Consider the following 12,482-nt stretch of genomic DNA (forward strand, 5'->3'; position numbering starts at 1 on the left):
ATTAATTTGTTCAGTTGTACAGTATATACTGATGTTTGGATATTTACATAAGTACAAACCCTACATTACATCAGGGACAGGAGTTAAGATAGCTGAGAGTAGGGACATCTGGTTTTCAGATATGAGGTGTTCTGTCATATTTAAAAGGTTTTTGATATAACCCTTGTCTCCCTTAATTCAACCACCAGAACAATTGTAAATATCCGAGCTGAATAACACCCAAATATTACAATCTGATATACCTTTGAGGACGGTTTATACTCAGGCACCTCAACTGATTGTAGAATATCACTGATAATACTTGGCGTCACCTCCTAAATAAAATCAACAAAAGCATATAATTTAGTGTTTTGAGGTGAAAAAACAGGATTTTAATTTTAAATTAGTACTTTTAAACGTTGATAAAACATATAAAACATAACATTCACCGAATTAACTAGACAGTACATGTATCTAAGTTATAATTTCCAACATCACATGTTTTACATGGAAAACCTACCTGAGCTGAGACAGGTATCCTACTTGCATGAGCATACAGTTTCGCTGTACTTATGATGAAAGACAAATGCCTACAACATCAAAAGAATTTATCACTTATTCATTATCTTGATTCAGATACATTACTGTATTGTGTCAAATCCTAATATTGCACCTATTGGATTTTTTAATTTTTTTTTCATTTCATTCACAGAGATTTTATTGAATTAATTCAATGAGTATTGGGCAAAACGCTTATACCTATATAAACCCTCTTCTTAATTTTGATTTATTGAAAGAAGCACAGTTAAAACCATGTTAAAAATATAACGAAAGTTTAAGTAATCTACAACTTTAGAGAAGAAGGATTTGAAAATTTGCCATTGCCATTTGGGTCAGGTGAGCTAAAATTTATGTTTATTTTCTTGAATGATTGACAGGTTTTAGAAATAACTTACGTAGAATCTCCTACATTGAATTCCTGAGGCACTGGTGGTCGCTTCGGAGACTGCCAAAACAGGGCTGGAGAAAACAAGTACAGACCAAATAAAACAAAGGCAATTACATACAGCTGTTAAAGTCCTTATATGAAATAGTGAGAAATTTATTTCAGAAGGCCGTATTTTTAGAAACTTTTGTTTAACATCCTATTAACAGCCAGGGTCATTTTAGGACATGCCAGGTTTTGGAGGTGGAGGAAAGATGGAGTACCCGGAGAAAAACCACCTGCCTGCGGTCAGTACCAGGCAACTGTCCCAGGTAGGTTTCGAATTCGCAACCCAGAGGTGGAGGGCTAGTGATAAAGTGTTGGGACACCTTAACCACTCGGCCACCGCGGCCCCCTCTAATGTATGACAATTGATTATACTGTGATATAATATCATAACATACTTACAGAGAAACAGAATCTATATTAGCTAGTTATGAATTAATGAATTTTTGAATAAAACACAATTTACTATGGCTATGAGACACTGTTTAACATGGAATATTTGTGAGTACTTTCTTGTTTTAAGCTATTCAGATAGTTTCTTGAACCAAGTTAAAGGGACATCACGGTAAAAACGTTGTAATTTTCATTGAATATACGTGTTTTGTTCCTTTCCAGTTATGTTTCTGTGCTGTCCAAATGTTTACAGTCGATCCCTATGACCAGCTTGACCACTTGATTTAGTTGGGAATCCCCGTCTAAATTTAGCGCGGAAATTATTTTTAGATCATCACGTGACTGTTTTGAAATCGCGGCAACACAAACACTCGATAGTTTACAAGGCGAAATATTCCATCTGGGATAACGATATTATACAGTGGTTTAAATGTTAAATAACACGTTCTGTATATATTTATGTGTAAATAAGTGTAAACACTGTACATATAGTATAGTGACATAAGGTAGCACACCACAGTAAGAGAGCCTGGCCATGGGCAATTTTTTTGTTAAGCAAATAACTCCTGTATTATGATATGCATAAAAAATGAAAAAATAAATGTACACTATAATTGGTATATTCAGTATGAAGTAGTACATACAGGCTTCACATTTATTAAAACAAAAATCAATAAATTGGTTCCGGATTTTAAATATCCGGATTTTCCGAACGTGTGTTTACACAGGAATTTAGTTTTGCCTACAGCGCAAAATGGAAGCCCACAGAAAAGGTAAGATAGCGGAAAAACTTAATTTACAACATATGTCCAAACAAGATTAATTCTGTCTTTGGGATAGAGATATTTAATTTTAAATAGGTTTCAGAAAAAAAATTGTGTAGAGAATTGTGCCATTTTGGGTCAAATATCATAATATTTTGCAATTTTTGAGAATTTTTTAAGCTGTTACCATGGTATTCACAGCTCCAAAAATCACAGAAAATATCAGTTTACTTATCCTTCAGAGCTCTATTAAAATTGCAAATGTTGTACAGATTTCAAATATATATACTTTATTAGAGGTTATATGTAAGGTTAACTGGCAATGTTTACATATCTAAAACATGTGCCATATTTTTCAGAATTTGGCATTTTTACTGTACACTGCTACCTTATAAGGGATGAAAAATGTTATTTTTTGGAAATTGTGCTTAATTATGCTTGATTAAGCTTCATTTTAATTCATTATTGCTCAAAAATGCATAAAAACAATCTAAAACTTGTTTATTATCTGGCTTGTCATATTAGAGGAATCAAGGGAGGTAACTCGCATATCTACCCATTTTAAGGGTGGGTTAATTAAGCATAATGTTAATGAGTCAGTGTAAATTGAAAAGATATTCTATGTTTTATAACAAACCCAATATAACTTATTGGGTATCTAACAAACCATATAGACTGAATTCTGGTTTGTTTTACCTGATTTATTACCCCGTATCCATGGAAACTATTACAGTAAGTGTCATTTTTTGAAATATTTGGTGAAACCATTATTTTCAGTTTATTTATACAATGGTAAGCATGTAATTTCAATTGATTGAGTGTACGGTTGACACAATATTGTCAATTATTGTCATTTCCTTCGGTAAAGCAGAAAAAATAGCATTTTCCGCATAAAATGGGATCAGCGGACACTTTCATATGATCATTGGTACATATCTGAATAACCGGGGTGGAAACAGATGATTGTGATGTCATAGGCATGACATTTTGAAATCTTGGATGTCATGTCATTATTTATTAGTTATAATATTGCATGTGTTGCTAAGCTGAGGTTTGGAAAGGAATTTGGTTATTTATTGTGACACCATTGAGTATTTATGACGTCATAGATACCATCTGATGACGTCATAATTACTGATGACGTCACGGTAACTATGACGTCATATTACAAGGCTAAATTTGATAGTTGTATAGTATTTTTTGCTTGAGTACATGCACAGAGACTCAAAGTACCACATTCAACTCAAAACACAACTTTATTCAAGAGATATACAGAATTATGGGAGTTTTCATCTTTAAAATTACCTCCCCTTATTACTGGATTGGGAGAAAAAGTTGTCAAAATACACCTCTCAGGGAAATCAGCAATACTCGGTGACTATTAAAGATACACAGTAACCGGATATGTCATTTTGTTCGTCGGAACATGTTCTAGACATTCATGGGGTTTTTAGTAAAATTAGAATTCAAAAAAGTGATGTATAAGGTAGCACACCACAGTAAGAGAGCCTGGCCATGGGCAATTTTTTTGTTAAGCAAATAACTCCTGTATTATGATATGCATAAAAAATGAAAAAATAAATGTACACTATAATTGGTATATTCAGTATGAAGTAGTACATACAGGCTTCACATTTATTAAAACAAAAATCAATAAATTGGTTCCGGATTTTAAATATCCGGATTTTCCGAACGTGTGTTTACACAGGAAATTTAGTTTTGCCTACAGCGCAAAATGGAAGCCCACAGAAAAGGTAAGATAGCGGAAAAACTTAATTTACAACATATGTCCAAACAAGATTAATTCTGTCTTTGGGATAGAGATATTTAATTTTAAATAGGTTTCAGAAAAAAAATTGTGTAGAGAATTGTGCCATTTTGGGTCAAATATCATAATATTTTGCAATTTTTGAGAATTTTTTAAGCTGTTACCATGGTATTCACAGCTCCAAAAATCACAGAAAATATCAGTTTACTTATCCTTCAGAGCTCTATTAAAATTGCAAATGTTGTACAGATTTCAAATATATATACTTTATTAGAGGTTATATGTAAGGTTAACTGGCAATGTTTACATATCTAAAACATGTGCCATATTTTTCAGAATTTGGCATTTTTACTGTACACTGCTACCAGTAGCGATGTTCTGGTACAGACTGTATAAATATTACTGAGTTTATGTAACTATTACCGAGATTGTCATGACCTACTATCCAGCAATCAAGCAGAATACGAGCAGCGTCCGTATTACTGCTGTTTTCATGTTTGAACTGTATTGTACTGCTTCCCCAGTTTAATTCTAGGATTATGTTTGATCCATTTTCCCATTATTCTCTTCATTGCGGAAGCTGTTATCGTTTCCAACCGCAGTCGATTCACATTGGAAGCCATTTTTGTTTCCATGTGTTTTAGTTTGTTGTGCGCATGCGTTTATCGTATATGTCACAAAATTAGCATATTCAGACTATTGATCAACGAATTGTGATAACCTTTTTATAATTAATAATTGATGTTTTTTATGTACATATATCATCAAATTCGAATGGTTACTGTTCATAAGGATATTTGTTTTAAAGATATACCCAATAATATGAAAAAATACAAAATAAAAATTGGTTTACCGTGATGTCCCTTTAACGGGTATGAAAATTTGCATAACCTATATTCTATACATTCTACGATAAAAACTTCCAATACATTTGAGTGTAAATATAAATGTTCTCTGGATATTTATTTTGGCTCTATAACGACCACGAATGTAGAGAAATTGAATTTCCGATAAATATTACCAACAATACAGTACCAATACACCATGCATCTTAGTAATAGTGAATTTTCAACGGTAACCATATATGATTTTTTCATCAATCCAGACTTAACATCTACAGCAGAACATGTCTAATCTGACCTAAGTATTTTTATTTATATTCTGTCATACCTGATACAAAATAAATTTGTGTCTCATTCTTTATAAACAATACAAAATGATATCTGCAAATTCTGGAACTCTGTCTATCACAACTTATTATTGTGTTTACATACAGAGTCAAGATGACACAGGTCTCACTCTCTGACACAGGTCTCAATCTCTGACACAGGTCTCACTCTCTGACACAGGTCTCACTCTCTGACACAGGTCTCACTCTCTGACAAAGGTCTCACTCTCTCATACAGGTCTCACTCTCTGACACAGGTTTCACTCTCTGATACAGGTCTCACTCTCTGTCACAGGTCTCACTCTCTGACACAGGTCTCACTCTCAGACACAGGTCTCACTCTCTGATGCAGATCTCACTCTCTGATACAGATCTCACTCTCTGATACAGGTCTCACTCTCTGATACAGATCTCACTCTCTCATACAGGTCTCACTCTCTCATACAGGTCTCATTCTCTCATACAGGTATCACTCTCAGAGACAGGTCTCACTCTGACACAGATCTCACTCTCTGACACTGGTCTCACTCTCTGACACAGGTCTCACTCTCTGACACAGGTCTCACTCTCTGACAAAGGTCTCACTCTCTGACACAGGTCTCACTCTCTGATACAGATCTCACTCTCTCATACAGGTCTCACTCTCTGACAAAGGTCTCACTCTCTGACACTGGTCTCAATCTCTGACACAGGTCTCATTCTCTCATACAGGTCTCACTCTCAGACACAGGTCTCACTCTCTGACACAGATCTCACTCTCTGACAAAGGTCTCACTCTCTGACACAGGTCTCACTCTCTAACACAGGTCTCACTCTCTGACACAGGTCTCAATCTCTGACACAGGTCTCACTCTCTCATACAGGTCTCACTCTCTCATACAGGTCTCATTCTCTCATACAGGTCTCACTCTCAGACACAGGTCTCACTCTCTGACAAAGGTCTCACTCTCTGACAAAGGTCTCATTCTCTGACAAATGTCTCGTTCTCTGACACAGGTCTCACTCTCTGACACAGGTCTCAATCTTTGACACAGGTCTCACTCTCTCATACAGGTCTCACTCTCTCATACAGGTCTCACTCTCAAACACAGGTCTCACTCTCAGACATAGGTCTCACTCTCTGACAAAGGTCTCATTCTCTGACACAGATCTCACTCTCTGACACAGGTCTCACTCTCTGACACTGGTCTCAATCTCTGACACAGGTCTCACTCTCTAACACAGGTCTCACTCTCTGACACAGGTCTCACTCTCTGACGCAGGTCTCACTCTCTGACGCAGGTCTCACTCTCTGATGCAGATCTCACTCTATGACACAGGTCTCACTCTCTGATACAGGTCTCACTCTCTGACAAAGGTCTCACTCTCTGGCACAGGTCTCACTCTGACACAGGTCTCACTCTCTGATACAGATCTCAATCTCTGATACAGGTCTCACTCTCTGACACAGGTCTAACTATCTATCTGGTGATTATCTGGTAGTATCAATTTCTTGTCTAGAAACTGAATACTTACAGCCATCCTTTAATCTTGTATCTAATGGGAAGTGATGTAGTAGATGTCTTGCCTGCAAGATAAGTATAGACAAGATAAGCACAAGGTACAGAAAAGACAAATACAGTTTACATCACAAGGTACAGACAAGTTGAATAGAGTTTACCGGTACATCACAAGGTACAGACAAGTTGAATAGAGTTTACCGGTACATCACAAGGTACAGACAAGATAAATACAGTTTACATTACAAGGTACAGACAAGATGAAGCTCATCTCATTAAATCCAACAGAAATATTTCATATATAAATCTCATTGTAAATATTGTATTATGTGATTCTTGTTATAGAGTATTCATACTGTAATTGTTATAATGTTATAATTTCATTCACAATCTTGATCTATAAAAGTCATCCTGAATGAAACTCAGTTACTCATGTTATTCAACAATAAATGTGGAAGAAAAAACTAGATAATTTTTATCACAATTCTCCAACTAGTTTATTTTTATTTTTTCACCTAATATGCAAGTGATTTGAAAAAAAAATTGTTTTGAACACATAACCTGAGTTTAACAACAAGAATAATTTCATAAACACATTTTGTTTTTCCAGACGTTTTTATGAGTAGATTACAATGAAAATCTAATTCTGAAAGTTAGCAAAATATTTCATCTAATAATAAAAGAATCTTAAATTACATTTAGACAATGTGTAACTAGATTATATGACATGCTGTTTGTCCTACCTTGTGGTTGAAGTATTTCTCAAACTTTAGTCTAGCTAGTACTACACATGTACACCAGTTTACAGGCTTTGAACGCAAGATCTTGCTGATCTGGATCGCACCCTCAAGTGGTGACCCACGCTTTAGAGTCTGAAAAAAAAACGTAAAAATCAATTTCATATCTATCCACAAAAGATGTAATGAAAATAGAAATCAAGTGGTTTTCAATACAGTTGTAATATCATGGTCCAAGAAAACAGCACAAAAACGTTAAACACATAATTTTGATTGTATTTTTTGAAAGACTGCTTTGTAATCTAGAGATCAATTGTAAATTGCAGCAATATCAGGTAATTCCCAAAACTCAGAATTCCTTGATTAGTATCAATACAGCGATATGTCCCTGTGTTTCGATGGAACACGGATCATGATGTTAAAGGAATGAAAACATCTGCCTAAAAGGCATAACAGAAAAAAAGTGTGTGTGTTCTGAGAAAAAACATCTGTCTAGGAGATAGATATAAGAAACCAAATACAGAGCAACCCGCTTATTTGCATAGCCCTTTTTCCATGACAAAATATGCAAATAACCGGAGTATTCGTATAGGCGGAGTTGGGTTTTGGCCCCTCTTATACACTATGTAGATCGTCAGGTAGGTACTCAAAATGGGCGCTATATGATTGTTTACGTTATTTGCATTAAAAATATAATTAAAAAAAAACAGTATTTAAAATATAAGAGTAAATACGAAATAAATGGGTTGTTATTCTTTGTAAATGTACAAATATTTGCATATACTTCATCGTTTACTAGATTCTACTTGTCACTCCGAGTCTGTGGGTCCGATATCGGTCATACACGCGTGGGTTGGCACTACGATGTACAATGTCATCGTTTCAATAAACATTCATTATCGTCTCGAGATGCGTTTTGTTCCTGCTATGAGTATATTAGTTGTTTGATCATAGATGATGAACTGCTTAAGCAATAGACTGTCTTAAATGACCGTGAGATGTGTATTGTCGTTTGGGTTTGTTTTGGAAAATGGCGCACACACACAAAGAGTTGTCGTTCATAACACATATGCCCCCACAATGCAACGCGCCTAGTAAACAATCATGGCGATTGCAACCTGCCTCAGCGAGTGTTCAAGTGCACAGAACACAGGTTTGGATCGATGCTATAATAAATAAACAAATCTCATCAAAAGATGAGGCATATAAATATTTTATTCAGTAATTCTTCTTCACAATGCTACTGATAATGTCTGGATAATAACTAAATGTTGATATCGATGCATCGAACATAACCTGTTTTGACGAAGTGGGAACCAATGATTAGATAACGTTGTACATCGTGTCGAACCAATATGTAAGCTAAAACACTTTTCTTAAAACTTTTATTACGGGAAAATCACAAAAATACCCTAAAATCAATTAAATTTTTTCGATTTTTTGGAATTTTTATATGCATATAAGCGGGAGTCGGTGTTTTAGTCGATGCAAATACAGTCAAACCTGTCTATAGCGACCGCCCAAGGGGAGGCAGAAAAACGGTCACTATAGACAGGTTGCCTTTATAGACAGGTCAAAATTATTGCACCAACTAATTTACTTAAAACTGCCATCAATAATTTGTCATTGAACAGGGCATTCAGAAGACCAGTCAGAAGTTAAATAAATGCATAAACTTTATAAATCTGAAGGGTTTAATATTTAATGATTTTGTGAACCCAAACACTAAATATAACTCAAAATGGTCTTATGGATAATTTTTTTTTAATATTTTGTTCTGAAATAATGTTATATGTATCTATCAAATTATCTCCCTTTCTTTCATAAATAAAGAAAAAGAATACACAATAATTAATTAATTAATTAATTATATTTGTTTTACTACAAATTATTTTGTGTTATAGTCTTACTTCTTAAAACCAAAATATTTTTTTTTCTGACCCAAATTGAAATCCGGATATTTGTGTCAGTTTACGACTTTTTATTAGTATTGACTAATTAAAGATGGCGGCAGTACAAACGCTAGTACCGACAGCTACGATTAAGAAAGGCATTATTGGCTTTCATGTGAGTAAATCTTGTTGACAGATATGACCAGTGTTTGTTATTGAAGTGATGTATCCTAGTTGTAATCACAAAATTAAGTGACCGTGTCAAATGAAGCCACCTGTGCACAGTTGTAATGTAATACCGACGCGCATGGTGGCCCGACTCCTCTCTTACCGAGCTCCAGGCCAGGGCAGCTACAGTAATTATAGGCTAACAGGTGGTAGGGGTCTTTTGTTTATATACTCAGGCCAGGGTTGTGGTGGTCCTTTGTTTGTATAATGAAGCCAGGGTCGATGTGTCTGAATTTTCCGGGGATTATATGAGGGATGACTGCCGAGAGCAGAAGATGGCTGACAGAAATCGGTCGCTATAGAAAACAAATTAGCGACCGCCGTTCCGAAATCACCGGTCGTTAGTCACATTAGACAGGTAGTCGCTATACAGAGGGTCGTTATATAGTAAAATCTCACGGGGAATCTTAAAACCGGTCGTTATAGACAGGCATTCGTTATATACAGGGGGTCGTTAGAGCAGGTTTGACTGTACACTGGATTAAAATACAAAGATAAAGAAGAAAAAAATCGGGACCTGAGAATTTTATGCAAATAAGCGGGATATTCAAATAACCGATATGCAAATAAGTGGGCTCCTCTGTACAGCCAACAGACTTACCTCTATGACTTGCTGTGGTTGACCCTGGGTCGTCCAAAACTTGTTAAATAAAGCTGGTTTCTGTACAAAGGAGCTTTCAAACTGTAATCAAAAGAGTACAATATTGTTACCAAAACACAGGTCAAAACAAGTAACTTAGACTAACGATCTGTTTACATATAAACAAGTATACTAGCATGTATTGATGTCCTCTACCGGGCTTATACAACTTATGACACTGTACTGATTTTAATCTGTAATCTTTCATTACAAAGTCACATATGTATAAAATGTTAAACTCATTATCTGTACTGTCAGTGTACTATCATACCTACCTTGTCTCGTGCCCACTGTAGACAGTGTACTATCATACCTACCTTGTCACATGCCCACTGTAGACAGTGTACTATCATACCTACCTTGTCACATGCCCACTGTAGACAGTGTTCTATCATACCTACATCGTCCTGTGCCCAGTATACATTGTAGACCTACATTGTCCTGTGCCCACTGTATACAATGTAGACCTACATTGTCACGTGCCCACTGTATACAATGTAGACCTTCATTGTCACGTGCCCACTGTATACAGTGTAGACCTACATTGTCCTGTGCCTATGCCGGCCAGTATACAGTGTAGACCTACATTGTCAAGTACCCACTGTATACAGTGTAGACTTACATTGTCCTGTGCCAACTGTATAAAGTGTAGACCTACATTGTCCCGTGTCCACTGTATACAGTGTACTATCATACCTACCTTGTCTCGTGACCATTGTATACAGTGTACTATCATACCTACCTTGTCTCGTGACCACTGTATACAGTGTAGACCTACCTTGTCTCTTGCCCACTGTATACAGTGTAGACCTACCTTGTCTCTTGCCCACTGTTTACAGTGTAGACATACCTTATCTCTTGCCCACTGTATACAGTGTAGACCTACCTTATCTCTTGTCCACTGTATACAGTGTAGACCTACCTTATCTCTTGTCCACTGTATACAGTGAAGACCTACCTTGTCTCTTGCCCACTGTATACAGTGTAGACCTACATTGTCTCTTGCCCACTGTATACAGTGTAGACCTAACTTGTCTCTTGCCCACTGTATACAGTGTAGAACTACCTTATCTCTTGCCCATTGTATGCAGTGTAGACCTACATTATCTCTTGCCCACTGTATACAGTGAAGACCTACCTTGTCTCTTGTCCACTGTAGACAGTGTATACCTACCTTGTCTATTGCCCACTGTAGACAGTGTAGACCTACCTTGTCTATTGCCCACTGTATGCAGTGTAGACCTACATTGTCTCTTGCCCACTGTAGACAGTGTACACCTACCTTGTCTCCTGCCCACTGTATACAGTGGAGACCTACCTTGTCTCTTGCCCACTGTATACAGTGTAGACCTACATTATCTCTTGCCCACTGTATACAGTGTAGACCTACCTTGTCTCTTTCCCACTGTATACAGTGTAGACCTACATTGTATCTTGCCCACTGTAGACAGTGTAGACCTACCTTGTCTCTTGTCCACTGTATACAGTGTAGACCTATCTTGTCTCTTGTCCACTGTAGACAGTGTACTATCATACCTACCTTGTCACATGCCCACTGTAGACAGTGTTCTATCATACCTACATCGTCCTGTGCCCAGTATACATTGTAGACCTACATTGTCCTGTGCCCACTGTATACAATGTAGACCTACATTGTCACGTGCCCACTGTATACAATGTAGACCTTCATTGTCACGTGCCCACTGTATACAGTGTAGACCTACATTGTCCTGTGCCTATGCCGGCCAGTATACAGTGTAGACCTACATTGTCAAGTACCCACTGTATACAGTGTAGACTTACATTGTCCTGTGCCAACTGTATAAAGTGTAGACCTACATTGTCCCGTGTCCACTGTATACAGTGTACTATCATACCTACCTTGTCTCGTGACCATTGTATACAGTGTACTATCATACCTACCTTGTCTCGTGACCACTGTATACAGTGTAGACCTACCTTGTCTCTTGCCCACTGTATACAGTGTAGACCTACCTTGTCTCTTGCCCACTGTATACAGTGTAGACATACCTTATCTCTTGCCCACTGTATACAGTGTAGACCTAACTTATCTCTTGTCCACTGTATACAGTGTAGACCTACCTTATCTCTTGTCCACTGTATACAGTGAAGACCTACCTTGTCTCTTGCCCACTGTATACAGTGTAGACCTACATTGTCTCTTGCCCACTGTATACAGTGTAGACCTAACTTGTCTCTTGCCCACTGTATACAGTGTAGAACTACCTTATCTCTTGCCCATTGTATGCAGTGTAGACCTACATTATCTCTTGCCCACTGTATACAGTGAAGACCTACCTTGTCTCTTGTCCACTGTAGACAGTGTATACCTACCTTGTCTATTGCCCACTGTAGACAGTGTAGACCTACCTTGTCTATTGCCCACTGTATGCAGTGTAGAC

General features: G+C 36.9%; 1 protein-coding gene across 1 annotated transcript in view; it reads right to left on the reverse strand.

The window, feature by feature from the left end:
* Nucleotides 1-18: 18 nt before the first annotated feature.
* The window catches only part of LOC117318442 (ubiquitin-like modifier-activating enzyme 6), a 40,018-nt gene continuing 27,554 nt past the window's right edge, over nucleotides 19-12,482 (reverse strand). The window contains exons 12-17 of the mRNA XM_033873428.1: nucleotides 10,021-10,101; nucleotides 7,306-7,434; nucleotides 6,579-6,630; nucleotides 936-999; nucleotides 500-569; nucleotides 19-314 (exon numbers count right to left, since the gene is read on the reverse strand). Of these exons, the coding sequence (XP_033729319.1) occupies nucleotides 141-314; nucleotides 500-569; nucleotides 936-999; nucleotides 6,579-6,630; nucleotides 7,306-7,434; nucleotides 10,021-10,101 (570 nt within the window). The 3' untranslated portion in view covers nucleotides 19-140. The remainder of the gene's footprint in view (nucleotides 315-499; nucleotides 570-935; nucleotides 1,000-6,578; nucleotides 6,631-7,305; nucleotides 7,435-10,020; nucleotides 10,102-12,482) is intronic.

The sequence above is a fragment of the Pecten maximus genome, unplaced genomic scaffold (assembly GCF_902652985.1).
Source record: "Pecten maximus unplaced genomic scaffold, xPecMax1.1, whole genome shotgun sequence".
Taxonomy (NCBI): domain Eukaryota; kingdom Metazoa; phylum Mollusca; class Bivalvia; order Pectinida; family Pectinidae; genus Pecten; species Pecten maximus.